The sequence below is a fragment of the Oncorhynchus masou genome, chromosome 29, assembly GCF_036934945.1.
Source record: "Oncorhynchus masou masou isolate Uvic2021 chromosome 29, UVic_Omas_1.1, whole genome shotgun sequence".
NCBI classification, from domain to species: domain Eukaryota; kingdom Metazoa; phylum Chordata; class Actinopteri; order Salmoniformes; family Salmonidae; genus Oncorhynchus; species Oncorhynchus masou.
Genome location: NC_088240.1, coordinates 2,362,794 through 2,377,637, shown reverse-complemented (window position 1 = coordinate 2,377,637; position 14,844 = coordinate 2,362,794). Strand labels below are relative to the sequence as shown.

Genomic DNA, 14,844 nt, shown 5'->3' with positions numbered 1-14,844 from the left:
TCTCTAGTTTAGTGGATGGTGTGGGTGTCCAGCAGGTGCCACAGTTCTACCAGAGTTGACCGTTTTTGGTTCTACCACAGAGTTGACCGTTTTGGTTCTACCACCGTTTTTGGTTCTAGGAGCCAGATAATTCTCAGAATGCAGAATATTCCCGGTTGAAATTTCCCTTATTGAAAAAGATTGCAGTCAGAGTGCAGTATACCTGCAGATACGAGTGCAGTATAGGAACTATTCAAGTGGGAACAGGTAAATGAAACTGCTAGGTGACTTGGCTGTGTCTAACCTCTACACTAAGTTCACTAGAAAGATTTGTTCGAACTGCACATAGCTTCTCTCCGTAGAGGGAATGAGTTTCTACCTACTCAGGGGTTCGTATTGCATTTGACAATGTAACAAGTAAAATCAAGAGAATTCCTGCAGGTATTGAAAAAGTGTAGGGTTTCAGTCATTGAAAAACAGATTATTTTTGTGAAATGACTAATAGCTAAGCGTCCTTTAATTTATGGCTACGACTTACCGTCCTTTCTAGACAGGTTGATGGTAGGCTGTTAAGATAAGAATGGGTTCTTAACGGACTTGCCTAGTTAAATACAGCCTCCAGAAAATGCTCAAGAATAAACACTAACAGGTGACAGCAGCCCTTGCTGGAAGTACTGTAGCTTCAAACACAGCTGTCTCAGAACAGATTTGCTCAACTTGCTCTGTGTGAAGTGAATGACCAAACAGTTAATTACCATCCATGTACTTTTTCCTATTTGATAAGATGTGCGGTTTGAAATTTCTTAAAGTGGCCTAGGAAGACAGCAAGTCTTTCAGCACTCCTCATACAACAGCCAAAAGGAACAAACAAGGTAGCTGAGTACCAAACTATATTTATTGTATACAGTAGTAAAAGACAATGTACAAATCATTAGAGCAACATAAGGACTAGAGTGGACCCGTGCTGCCTACTCAAGTCCACCACAACAGTCTGAAGGCAGGTGGGAAGATTCATCAAGTCTGATTAGAAACAAAAAGGTCAAAGGTTGAAGTCATGGTGGATTCCCTTTTATTTTGTCACAAAATATTGAGGGATGGGCTAAAACCAGGAGCTCAACGACTTCCCTTAAATCTGTGTGGAAGGGGTGAGGGGGTAGAAACCAAACAGACATGTGAACGGTAAGTTGCATTCTTTCAAGCGATGTTGAAAATAGACCTGAAACTCTTTACATCATAGACGTTTCTGTTCACTTTAGTAAAAGCCTTTGTTCCAGAGACACAAAGCAATTCAATCTAATGGCACCAGCAGTAGAGCACCCCATTCACCAATATTCCAATACACACTGTACAGGTTTAAAATTACAATTGATCACTTGGACTGCATATTTTGCAAAATGTACTTAAAAACAGCAGACAAAAAAAATATATAATTTTGCATATTATGAGACCTGTTCAACATTAAGTCCCTGAACCTATGGTAGATTTAATGTGTCCCAAATGGCACCCTATAGTGCACTACTTTGTTAAGTGTAGAGCACTGTAAGAGGAATAGGGTGCCATTTGGGACAAAGCCTGAATGAGTTGAACCCCCCACATCCCCATTGTGTGAAACAAACACATATTCTCCAAAACAAGCAGTTTATAGTCCATCCTCAATATGAATATAAACAAGACATGTGGATTGGTGGCATGAAATCCAGCTTGAAAAGAACAAGACCATGGCTATGAGCAGAGCAATCACAAAAAAAAAGTGGGACCATTATTTAATAAAAAAAGTTGCTGCTCATCAACTGTGTTTCTGTCCTCAGAGGGGAGGCGCCTCAGAGGGTCCATACACCTTTAAGAGAAGCCTCTGAGGGGAAGGAGCCTCCTCCGGTCTGTTGTTGAAATACATCAATAGTATCCTCGTCTTCCATCTCAAGCTGCCAACACAAATACATAGAATGGTCAGTGTACTTGTAACTCCATCTGTACATGTTATAACTTCTGGATCTTTTACATTATAGAGGACTACACCAGAAGTGAGTGTCACCGACCTGTGCAGGTGTGTCGGTCTCGTTGATTGGCTGTCCGTCAAACCTAAACCGTATCTGTCTAATTGACAAACCCTGAAATAAAAGATGAGGGGAGAGAACAGTCAGGCTCATCTAGCAAGTTACTGCGGTCAGGGGTTGCCCTGTAAGGTTGTACAATCAGCCTCAAAGCTTAACATTGTCTTATACGAGCAGAAGAGTAGACAGATGAATGTAAACGTTAAGGACAGCCTCACCTGTCTTTCGCAGTACGCCTTCATCAGCTTGCTGAGCGGAGTGTGCCTTTTAATTTTGAACTGGACTACTGACCCATCTTGACCTGCAACCTTAAGGTTGATGTGGTCATTTTCAGTCTTCACTCCTTCCTGAAAAAACAGTGGGGAACAGGTGCATTTCAGAGACAATAGCTACATTGTTTATATCAAATCAAAAATCATATTTTATTGGTGATATAACACATGGTTAGCAGATGTTAATGCGAGTGTAGGGAAATGCTTGTGCTTCTAGTTCCGACAGTGCAGTAATATCTAACAATTTCACAACTACCTAATACACACATCTAAAGGGGTGAATGAGAATATGTACATATAAAAGTATGGATAGCGATGGACCGAGTGGCATAGACAAGATGCAGTAGATGGTATAAAATACTGTATATACAGGTGATATGAGTAATGTAAGATATGTAAACATTAGAGTGACATTTAAAATGAACCGTGATTGAGTCTCAATATGGGCAGCAGCCTTTCAATGTTAGTGACGGCTGTTTAACAGTCTGATGGCCTGAGAAGCAGTTTCTCAATTTCTCGGGCCCAGCTTAAAAGCTACAGTCTAACAGTTAATGTTATGCATTAGATGGAGCAAACTTTTTGGCTGAAATTAAAGCATCTCGACGGGCATTGTAACATGAAGATGTTAGCTAACTAGTCACGGCAACTCCATCTAATAAAACTACGTTAGCTACCATGGGTTGTATTTTAATGTACCTTCATTTTAGCAGAGTCCCATTGGGACAAAGTGTCTCTTTGTAAGGGAGCCCTGCATCGCACAATTACACAACATTGTCACAAAAACGGCAGTGTATGACGAGCATAACAGCACTGGTAGGTTGACGAGTTCACAGTCTGTCGGTGAGTTAATATCTCGGTGTCAAACATTTGTGTTTAGCCTTTGTAGCTAGCAATAGTTTAGCTAGTTAGCTCTAACAACAAGAGCCATGCTAACCTAGATGGCTAACTGGTCAGCCATCAGTGGGGCGGCAGCTCCAGCTAACGTTAGCACGCTAGCTAGTTAGCTCATAAAGCCGCAGAGTGATAACGCCGTTGGTCTCTACTCCAACGGGCGCAGAAAAGTCACAATGGCGCGGTTTCACTGAAAACCATCACTTTACAAAAACAGGAATAGATAAATAGTACACTACATCTATCAGATAACTGGCTAGTTAACCCACATTTTCTACATGCAAAATGTCCACAAATCAAACAACCTTTGTTTTCTCTCTTTACCCGCTCAAATCGGAATCTGGCAACCTACCGTTATCTCCAACATATTAGTACGCTCGACAAGGAAATACGGAAAATATTCAATCACACACACAACATTTCTTACCTTTGGCTTTTCTTCAGACATTGTGTAGCTAGTTAATGCTCTGATATGTACTAATTTACAGACAGATTGCTAAATGTTTGCGCTTATTTTACCCCAACTCTCTCCGTCTTCTGTTTGACGAGGAGCGAGCATAGGGGGGTTTTAAACTCTAATTGGTTCACTGGGTCACGTGTCTATATATTTTTTTCGTGACCGTGCTCACGCGAGCGCGCAAATCGTTTTAATGCGCGCTCCCGTGAATTAAAAGCTAAATTCGACAGCTTATTCTCTCACCTGGATAAATGTATGAAGTGTGTAAAGATACATGTTCGTTAATCAATGAAGCCTCTCGAAGATGTTTGAGCAGTGGCAATCATAGACTAATGTACACTGAACAAAACTAGAAACTCAAAATCAAATCACATGTTTATAAAGACCTTTTTACATCAGCAGATGTCACAAAGTGCTTATACACAAACCCAGACTAAAACCACAAAGCATGGCTAGTAGTTAACCAGAACAACACTTACTAAAGAGACTGGGTCGCATACGGAGTGTTGAAATGTCGTGCTGTGCTGAACATTCTACCTGAATGTGTACAATTTTAATATTTGCTGGCAGTCATTTAAAAAACGTTTTCTGACATTTGTGCCATCTTAACACAACCCTGGTGTTCTTCTCTCAGTAAATCTTTTGTCCTGCACCCAAATGAAAATATATTTCAGTAAAACATTGATTGATTATTAAAACACTGCAAAGAAAAAACCCTCCACAATTTTCCAGAATGGATATATATGGACAGTTCCAGTCAAGAAATCATCAAATCACTAAATCAAATTCAGTTTCCAAATAGGTAAGCAGCATACTGGGGCGGCAGGGTAGCCGAGCTCCTTAGAGCTGTGTTCCTAGTTGAGCTCCTTAGGGCTGTGTTCCTAACCGAGCTCCTTAGGCTGTGTTCCTAGTCGAGCTCCTTAGGGCTGTGTTCCTAGTCGAGCTCCTTTGGGCTGTGTTCCTAGTCGAGCTCCTTAGGGCTGTGTTCCTAGTCGAGCTCCTTAGGGCTGTGTTCCTAACCGAGCTCCTTAGGGCTGTGTTCCTAGTCGAGCTCCTTAGGGCTGTGTTCCTAGTCGAGCTCCTTTGGGCTGTGTTCCTAGTCGAGCTCCTTAGGGCTGTGTTCCTAGTCGAGCTCCTTAGGGCTGTGTTCCTAGTCGAGCTCCTTAGGGCTGTGTTCATAGTTGAGTTCCTTAGGGCTGTGTTCCTAACCGAGCTCCTTAGGGCTGTGTTCCTAACCGAGCTCCTTAGGGCTGTGTTCCTAGTCGAGCTCCTTAGGGTTGTGTTCAGTCGAGCTCCTTAGGGCTGTGTTCCTAGTCGAGCTCCTTAGGGCTGTGTTCCTAGTCGAGCTCCTTAGGGCTGTGTTCATAGTCAAGCTCCTTAGGGCTGTGTTCCTAACCGAGCTCCTTAGGGCTGTGTTCCTAGTCGAGCTCCTTAGGGCTGTGTTCATAGTCGAGCTCCTTAGGGTTGTGTTCCTAGTCGAGCTCCTTAGGGCTGTGTTCCTAACCGAGCTCCTTTGGGCTGTGTTCCTAGTCGAGCTCCTTAGGGCTGTGTTCCTAGTCGAGCTCCTTTGGGCTGTGTTCCTAGTCGAGCTCCTTAGGGCTGTGTTCCTAACCGAGCTCCTTTGGGCTGTGTTCCTAGTCGAGCTCCTTAGGGCTGTGTTCCTAACCGAGCTCCTTAGGGCTGTGTTCATAGTTGAGTTCCTTAGGGCTGTGTTCCTAACCGAGCTCCTTAGGGCTGTGTTCCTAGTCGAGCTCCTTAGGGCTGTGTTCCTAACCGAGCTCCTTAGGGCTGTGTTCCTAGTCGAGCTCCTTAGGGCTGTGTTCCTAGTCAGCTCCTTAGGGTTGTGTTCCTAACCCTTAGCTCCTTAGGGCTGTGTTCCTAACCAAGCTCCTAGGGCTGTGTTCCTAGTCGAGCTCCTTAGGGCTGTGTTCATAGTCGAGCTCCTTAGGGTTGTGTTCCTAACCGAGCTCCTTAGGGCTGTGTTCCTAGTCGAGCTCCTTAGGGCTGTGTTCATAGTCGAGCTCCTTAGGGTTGTGTTCCTAACCGAGCTCCTTAGGGCTGTGTTCCTAGTCGAGCTCCTTAGGGCTGTGTTCCTAGTCGGGCTGTGTTCTAGCTCCTTAGGGCTGTGTTCATAGTCAAGCTCCTTAGGGCTGTGTTCATAGCCGAGCTCCTTAGGGTTGTGTTCCTAACCCGAACTCCTTAGGGCTGTGTTCCTAGGGCCCTAGAGCTCCTTAGGGCTGTGTTCCTAGTCGAGCTCCTTAGGGCTGTGTTCCTAACCGAACTCCTTAGGGCTGTGTTCCTAGTCGAGCTCCTTAGGGCTGTGTTCCTAACCGAGCTCCTTTGGGCTGTGTTCCTAACCTTAGGGCTGTGTTCCTCCTTAGGGCTGTGTTCCTAACCAAGCTCCTTAGGGCTGTGTTCCTAACTGTGAGCTCCTTAGGGCTGTGTTCCTAACCGAGCTCCTTAGGGCTGTGTTCCTAACCAAGCTCCTTAGGGCTGTGTTCCTAGTCGAGCTCCTTAGGGCTGTGTTCCTAACCGAGCTCCTTAGGGCTGTGTTCAGTCGAGCTCCTTAGGGCTGTGTTCCTAACCAAGCTCCTTAGGGTTGTGTTGCTTGGTTGCATGACTTTTCTAGTGATGTCAGTGTGCTTTTTGCTTCTCTTTGGTGAAATATTAGCTACTTGCAAAGTATCTTTATATTTTTTCTGAAGAAGCTACATTTTCTAAAAAGGCAGGATTTTGTGTAAGATGTAGCTACATTAGTATCAAAGCTGTGTTTGTTATTCCAATGGCCAGAAACTGCTTTTGTGTCATAGTACTGTAGCTACATGTTGTTATCCAGACAACACTGTACAGACAACGCCAAACAGGTTATAAATACAATCATTTATTAAAGCATCTTGTAAATCCAGTTACAAAAAAAAATCATTTCCAGATTGTTTCTCTTTTTCTCTCTCTCCAAATAAACAGAAACATGTCATAAGTACAGTAATGGTCAAGGGGAACATACCAGTAATTCTGGTGTGGCTGCCGGCAGCTGGCCAGAAAAAACAGACAGGGTGCCATTTGGAACATGTAAAGTAGTGCACTATATAAGGAATAGGGTGCCAATTCAGACGCACTCACAGAGAGCTGAGAAACAGCCTGTGTCTGCTTATAGTACTGACCCTTTCATCCTGACTATTAGAATTACACACAGTAAATACCCCAGCCTCCCATTGTCTTCCATCAGATAGCACGTGGATTCCTGCCTGCACTGATCCGTCTTGTATCTCGCAAAGGATCATGGGATAGATCAAAAGAAGCCCGGCTCCAACGGACTGTCATGACGTTAGAACATGTATTACCTAAGAGACATCATCCGCTGAACCTCATTCCTGCCTCAGAACTGTCTGAATTCAGCTATGGTAAAACCACAAATACAGTATGTCAATAATGTTGATGTTTTTTGATGAGGAAGTCTTAGTCGCCCCATTTTTACAGCTAGCTAATGATTATTGTGCTTCAATGAGCAGCATTTCTGAAGTTTGACAATGGGCACGAAAACATACATTTGTCCAACAGCCGAGCCAGTCCCTGAAATCATCTGGACTGAAACGACAATGCTAACCAACCAGCTACCTTCTTAGTGCTGCACGCACAATGGTGAATCTTCCAACAAAAGCTAGCTAGCAAGCTACTGTAGCTAGTATTGCTAATGCTTTAATTATTATTAGTTTTCATGAAGCAGGAGCCTCTCGAGTCAGCTGACCCAACAGTACGATCCGGAGAAACATGCTGATCTGTGGACTGATTTCTGTTAACAGCTACTTCCTATTCATTGTGGGGCTGCATGTCTACAACTCCAGGGTCATTTAAACAGGTTAAGCAAGCTTGTATATGTCAGTGACGGAAGAGCTAGCTGACTAGCTAGCTAACTATGTCAGTAAGCTAGCGAGCTACAACATATAGCAACATAGCTGATCAAGTCACTGCCTGGCGACCAACGGTCCTGCCACAGAATTTGAGCAGAAGGTTTGTTTTTATTTTCTCACAATTGCAAACTATTAAATCACTGTCACAACGTTTTTAATAATTTAGCTAGCTAGTTATTCTGCCTATTTCACGGAGAATCATACGAGAGCGCTGTGATGTAAAAAATAAAATAATAATAAGGGGCTATGTTTTAATTTGTTGAATGGCGGATGCTCAATATTCAAATTTGAATATGAGTTCCACGTCCTACAAGACCGGTTGAGGTACAAGCATCGCGGAGGAGTGACCCCATCTGACGTGAGACAATATCACCCTCCCTCCCATAAAGACCCAAATAACAATTCATCCTTCAGTAACAGAAGTACCAAGCCATGTCCTGCTTGTCTCATCAAAACATCACGCTCTCATTAATCAACAGTTTCAGTCACAATCATTAAAAAGACAAAAAATAATAATAAATGATTTTCATAATAGAAAATATAACTGTTTAAATTAGTTAAAATACTGGAGACTAAATTCTATAATCATGGTTTACAGAAATAAGAACATGTTTATATTAACCACAGCCTTTAATGTAAATAAACAACCTACATGTAGTAGGAAGAAGCAATGGACTATATATTGGTTTGTTCTAGTCATATATGTGTTGGATTGTTCTAGTCATATATATATATATTGGTTTGTTCTAGTCATATATAAAAGGCAAGTGTCATTTCACCAGATTTGAAACCATGTGGTTTAAACTCTGCTTCTCAGGCACTGGGTAGAATGGCAGCCTCGACCACCTGTGTTATAACTGATTATAACCACCAAGTTATTAACCCTGACATACACTTGTTTGGGGACGCCATTCCTGAAAGGCAAAACAATTACTTACAGTCCAAAGTAGTCGAATAACAACATGGATGGAAGCAGTGAAACTATTACTCACAGTCCAAAGTAGTCGAATAACAACATGGATGGAAGCAGTGAAACTATTACTCACAGTCCAAAGTAGTCGAATAACAACATGGATGGAAGCAGTGAAACTATTACTCACAGTCCAAAGTAGTCGAATAACAACATGGATGGAAGCAGTGAAACTATTACTCACAGTCCAAAGTAGTCGAATAACAACATGGATGGAAGCAGTGAAACTATTACTCACAGTCCAAAGTAGTCGAATAACAACATGGATGGAAGCAGTGAAACTATTACTCACAGTCCAAAGTAGTCGAATAACAACATGGATGGAAGCAGTGAAACTATTACTCACAGTCCAAAGTAGTCGAATAACAACATGGATGGAAGCAGTGAAACTATTACTCACAGTCCAAAGTAGTCGAAAAACAACATGGATGGAAGCAGTGAAACTATTACTCACAGTCCAAAGTAGTCGAATAACAACATGGATGGAAGCAGTGAAACTATTACTCACAGTCCAAAGTAGTCAAATAACTACATGGATGGAAGCAGTGAAACTATTTAAGGCATTAAAATGTAAAGAGGTTCAACTCCTTGGGTCTGTGGTCTGAAATTGGACTCATATTGCTCATCAAGGGGGAAGTCTGTAAACCTTTTTTCCCTATTCTGTGGCATAGAGTAGCTACTAAACAGAGTATTGTAATGAGTAATGACTGCCCTGAGGATCAATAATGATCACATAGTATATCCTTAGAGAGACAAATCACTTCTTCTCATTATAAATATAGAATGGTATAGTTGTGTTCATCAACAACTCATATGTTACAATAACAATAACACAATTGCAATGTCAAAATAAGACACAACCCGGCAGCTATAGTCAGGGAGGGTTTGACAGTGACACTTCTCAGTCAATCTAAATCTCAGTCCATTGGAAAGGTATTTGAAATGCTCAAACTTGAAGCAAAAGGACATCTGACGTGACGTGATACTTGATTGGTCCATACCATTGATAAAGTGATGTAAATAATGTAAGAAAATAACATGGTTGGTTATCCACTCTGTCGACAGCTAGAGAAAAGCTATATGGAATGGTTGAGGGAAAGCAGGTAGACATTTTAATTAGACACATTCTAGAATGTTCTGGTAAAGAGGTCAATGGAATGCAGACGGGGGGGGGGGATTGAAGGACAACACTGGATTGGTGCACATTCAAACAAATCTGATCTAACAAAGTGAATATTTGTCAAATCCATCATAATTGATGTATTGCAATAGGCTCAAAATGTGGTAATTTAAGTCCGATTTGGATATATTTGTCTGTTTTCACCGCATAACATTTAGAAGTTGTCCCTGTTCAGATTTAGGAGAAGTGACTGCTAAATAGTAACTCCCATTCATATTAGCTGGTAGCATACGTATTTTTCAACTTTAACGCAGCTGATTGGTGACGATGAAATTAACATGTATTGGGGTTGACATCAATACAAGCATTATACTTCGATTTCTACCTCAACAGAGTGTGAAACAATAGCCTAAACATAGGCTAATGTTGCTGGGGGGCAATGAGGAGAATCTGGATCTTTCCCCCACACGTTTCCATGGCATTTCCATTGTTTTGTTAGAATTCCATTGACCTCTTTACCACATATATATGCAATGAGAGACTACAGTCCTACGGTTCTTAGAATCTTCTAGATGAGATTCCTTGTTGTCAATGGAGGTGAACAAGATATTGAGTAGCTGGTTAACAGCTTTCACTTATCCAGACATCCGGGTTGAGGAGAACAGTCCCTCTTCTCTTCAAAGAATTTTAGCCTTGTAGTGTTAGCCTTTTAGCCTGTTAGCCTGGGGCGGTGGGAAGCCAACTGGACTGTGTCCTGTCCTGTGAGCCTTTTAGCCTGTTAGCCTGGGGCGGTGGGAAGCCAACTGGACTGTTTCCTGTCCTAGCCTGTTAGCCTGGGGCGGTGGGAAGCCAACTGGACTGTGTCCTGTCCTGTTAGCCTGGGGCGGTGGGAAGCCAACTGGACTGTCCTGTCCTGTGACCCTTTTAGCCTGTTAGCCTGGGGCGGTGGGAAGCCAACTGGCCTGTGTCCTGTCCTAGCCTGTTAGCCTGGGGCGGTGGGAAGCCAACTGGACTGTGTCCTGTCCTGTTAGCCTGGGGCGGTGGGAAGTCAACTGGACTGTGTCCTGTCCTAGCCTGTTAGCCTGGGACGGTGGGAAGTCAACTGGTCTGTGTCCTGTCCTAGTCTGTTAGCCTGGGGCGGTGGGAAGTCAACTGGTCTGTGTCCTGTCCTAGCCTGTTAGCCTGGGGCAGTGGGAGGTCAACTGGACTGTGTCCTGTCTTGTTAGCCTGGGGCAGTGGGAAGTCAACTGGTCTGTGTCCTGTCCTGTTAGCCTGGGGCAGTGGGAGGTCAACTGGTCTGTGTCCTGTCTTGTTAGCCTGGGGCAGTGGGAAGTCAACTGGTCTGTGTCCTGTCCTGTTAGCCTGGGGCAGTGGGAGGTCAACTGGTCTGTGTCCTGTCCTGTTAGCCTGGGGCAGTGGGAGGTCAACTGGTCTGTGTCCTGTCCTGTTAGCCTGGGGCGGTGGGAAGCAAGCTGGGCTGTGTCCTGTCCTGTTAGCCTGGGGCAGTGGGAGGTCAACTGGTCTGTGTCCTGTCCTGTTAGCCTGGGGCAGTGGGAGGTCAACTGGTCTGTGTCCTGTCCTGTTAGCCTGGGGCAGTGGGAGGTCAACTGGTCTGTGTCCTGTCCTGTTAGCCTGGGGCAGTGGGAGGTCAACTGGGCTGTGTCCTGTCCTGTTAGCCTGGGGCAGTGGGAGGTCAACTGGTCTGTGTCCTGTCCTGTTAGCCTGGGGCAGTGGGAGGTCAACTGGGCTGTGTCCTGTCCTGTTAGCCTGGGGCAGTGGGAGGTCAACTGGTCTGTGTCCTGTCCTGTTAGCCTGGGGCAGTGGGAGGTCAACTGGTCTGTGTCCTGTCCTGTTAGCCTGGGGCGGTGGGAAGCAAGCTGGGCTGTGTCCTGTCCTGTTAGCCTGGGGCAGTGGGAGGTCAACTGGTCTGTGTCCTGTCCTGTTAGCCTGGGGCAGTGGGAGGTCAACTGGTCTGTGTCCTGTCCTGTTAGCCTGGGGCAGTGGGAGGTCAACTGGTCTGTGTCCTGTCCTGTTAGCCTGGGGCAGTGGGAGGTCAACTGGTCTGTGTCCTGTCCTGTTAGCCTGGGGCGGTGGGAAGCAAGCTGGGCTGTGTCCTGTCCCTAATCACCTGATCCAGTTGGTTCCGTAGCTGGACACAGATCTGACACTGCATCTCTTCTTCACTATCATGTTGATGTAGGCTTTCATGATCTTGGTGATCTCTCCAACCTGAAACAACACAGAGGATACAGTTTTAACAGCAGGGAAAACGGCGTACAGAGGCCCATTATCAGCAACCATCACTCCTGTGTTCCAATGGCACGTTGTGTTAGCTAATCCAAGTTTATCATTTTAAAAAGGCTAATTGATCATTAGAAAACCCTTTTCCAATTATGTTAGCACATCTGAAAACTGTTGTTCTGATTAAAGAAGCAATAAAACTGGCCTTCTTTAGACTAGTTGAGTATCTGGAGTATCAGCATTCGTGGGTTGGATTACAGGTTCAAAACAGCCAGAAACAAAGAACTTTCTTCTGAAACTCGTCAGTCTATTCTTGTTCTCAGAAATAAAGGCTATTCCATGCAAGACATTTCCAAGACACTGAAGATCTCGTACAACGCTGTGTACTACTCCCTTCACAGAACAGCTCAAACTGGCTTGGATTAGCTAACACAACGTGCCATTAGAACACAGGAGTGAAGGTTGCTGATAATGGGCCTCTGTACACCTATGTAGATATTCCATTAAAAATCAGCCGTTTCCAGCTACAATAGTCATTTACAACATTAACTTCTTCGATATAGGGGGCGCTCTTTTAATTTTTGGATAAAAAAACGTTCCTGTTTTAAACAAGATATTTTGTCACGAAAAGATGCTCGACTATGCATATAATTGACAGCTTTGGAAAGAAAACACTCTGACGTTTCCAAAACTGCAAAGATATTGTTTGTGAGTGCCACAGAACTAATGCTACAGGCGAAACCAAGATAAAATTTCATACAGGAAGTGCCCCAGATTTTGAATGCGCTGTGTTCCAATGTCTCCTTATATGGCTGTGAATGCGCCAGGATTGAGCCTATAATTTCTGTCGTTTCCCCAAGGTGTCTGCAGCATTGTGACGTATTTGTAGGCATATCATTGGAAGATTGACCATAAGAGACTACATTTACCAGGTGTCTGCTTGGTGTCCTACGTCGAAATTATTGCTCAATCTCCAGCTGCGTGCACTTTTCCATTTGGTTCAGAGGAGAAAGGCAACTGCCACAAATGATTTATCATCGAATAGATATGTGAAAAACACCTTGAGGATTGATTCTAAACAACATTTGCCATGTTTCTGTCGATATTATGGAGTTAATTTGGAAAAAAGTTTGGCGTTGTAATGACTGAATTTTCGGGGGGTTTTCTTAGCCAAACGTGATGAACAAAACGGAGCGATTTCTCCTACACAAATAATCTTTTTGGAAAAACTGAACATTTGCTATCGAACTGAGAGTCTCCTCATTGAAAACATCCAAAGTTCTTCAAAGGTAAATTATTTTATTTGAATGCTTTTCTTGTTTTTGTGAAAATGTTGCCTGCTGAATGCTAGGCTTAATGCTATGCTAGCTATCAATACTCTTACACAAATGCTTGTGTAGCTATGGTTGAAAAGCATTTTTTGAAAATCTGAGATGACAGTGTTGTTAACAAAAGGCTACGCTTCTGAGCCAATATATTTATTTTATTTAATTTGCAATTTTCATGAATAGTTAACGTTGCGTTATGCTAATGAGCTTGAGGCTATGATTACGCTCCCGGATACAGGATTGCTCAACGCTAGAGGTTAACAATGTCTACACTGTATTTCTATCAATTTTATGTTATTTTAATGAACAAAACATTTAGCTTTTCCTTCAAAAACAAGGACATTTCTAAGTGACCCCAAACCTTTTGAACTGTATGTGTTTAGAAGCATCATAACAGCCACACAAGGCCTTGTTGGTTGACGTTCTGAAAGGCTAGTCTGGGGTACCAGTCTATTTGCTATCATGTCAACTTCCTGTCATTCATTGTCTAGACAAACATCTTGGCATGAGCATAAACAGACCTGGGACCAGGCTACTGCTTCTATAATGTTGTATTATGGTGTAATACTGTACCAGAGGTGTCTCAAAGAACATCTCTCTGTCGTCCACTGTGATCTTATAGGTCGTGGCCTGGGGAGATCCGAAGAAGATGATGTGTTCGTAGGGGAACGTCTCCAGAGGTTTGGGTTCTCCTCTCTTGTAGACCGACACGTTCTCTGCACTCACACTCAGCCACAGGTCATGAGGAAAGCCTCCTTCTTTACACTGAGGAAACAGAGACATACAGCAGGTCAGATACAAAGTGAAAGGAATGAATGAATCAAATACCCTAGCCCTATTCACCACAGTATCCTCCCTAGCCCTATTCACCACAGTATCCTCCCTAGCCCTATTCACCACAGTATCCTCCCTAGCCCTATTCACCACAGTATCCTCCCTAGCCCTATTCACCACAGTATCATCCCTAGCCCTATTCACCACAGTATCATCCCTAGCCCTATTCACCACAGTATCATCCCAAGCCCTATTCACCACAGTATCATCCCTAGCCCTATTCACCACAGTATCCTCCCTAGCCCTATTCCCCACAGTATCATCCCTAGCCCTATTCACCACAGTATCATCCCTAGCCCTATTCACCACAGTATCCTCCCTAGCCCTATTCACCACAGTATCCTCCCTAGCCCTATTCACCACAGTATCCTCCCTAGCCCTATTCACCACAGTATCCTCCCTAGCCCTATTCACCACAGTATCATCCCTAGCCCTATTCACCACAGTATCCTCCCTAGCCCTATTCACCACAGTATCCTCCCTAGCCCTATTCACCACAGTATCATCCCTAGCCCTATTCACCACAGTATCCTCCCTAGCCCTATTCACCACATAATCCTCCCTAGCCCTAATCACCACAGTATCCTCCCTACCCCTATTCACCACAGTATCCTCCCTAGCCCTATTCACCACAGTATCATCCCTAGCCCTATTCACCACAGTATCCTCCCTAGCCCTGTTCACCACAGTATCATCCCTAGCCCTAATCACCACAGTATCCTCCCTAGCCCTATTCACCACAGTATCCTCCCTAGCCCTGTTCACCACAGTATCCTCCCTACCCCTATTCCCC

At 43.9% G+C, this 14,844-nt stretch overlaps 2 protein-coding genes across 2 annotated transcripts in view; both read right to left on the bottom strand.

Annotated features, from left to right (window-relative positions):
• Positions 1-855: 855 nt before the first annotated feature.
• Positions 856-3,761, bottom strand: LOC135518897 (small ubiquitin-related modifier 3-like). The gene is made up of 4 exons (XM_064943847.1): positions 3,621-3,761; positions 2,249-2,377; positions 2,016-2,087; positions 856-1,901 (listed from the first exon to the last, which is right to left on the bottom strand). The coding sequence occupies exons 1-4, from the start codon at positions 3,639-3,641 to the stop codon at positions 1,800-1,802; spliced, it is 324 nt and encodes a 107-aa protein (XP_064799919.1). The 5' UTR covers positions 3,642-3,761; the 3' UTR covers positions 856-1,799.
• A 7,218-nt stretch (positions 3,762-10,979) lies between these two features.
• The window catches only part of LOC135521387 (unconventional myosin-X-like), a 314,073-nt gene continuing 310,208 nt past the window's right edge, over positions 10,980-14,844 (bottom strand). Inside the window, 2 exon segments of the mRNA XM_064947288.1 lie at positions 10,980-11,877; positions 13,791-13,982. Of these exon segments, the coding sequence (XP_064803360.1) occupies positions 11,773-11,877; positions 13,791-13,982 (297 nt within the window). The 3' untranslated portion in view covers positions 10,980-11,772.

Bases quoted from the DNA above. Each gene is read 5' to 3' on its own strand.
- LOC135518897 (XM_064943847.1), bottom strand. From the start codon at position 3,641: ATGTCTGAAGAAAAGCCAAAG. The intron at 2,378-3,620 runs GTAAGAAATGTT...CTGTTTTTTCAG, and splicing joins TGTCTGAAGAAAAGCCAAAG to GAAGGAGTGAAGACTGAAAA. The intron at 1,902-2,015 runs GTCGGTGACACT...TTGTGTTGGCAG, and splicing joins AGACCGACACACCTGCACAG to CTTGAGATGGAAGACGAGGA.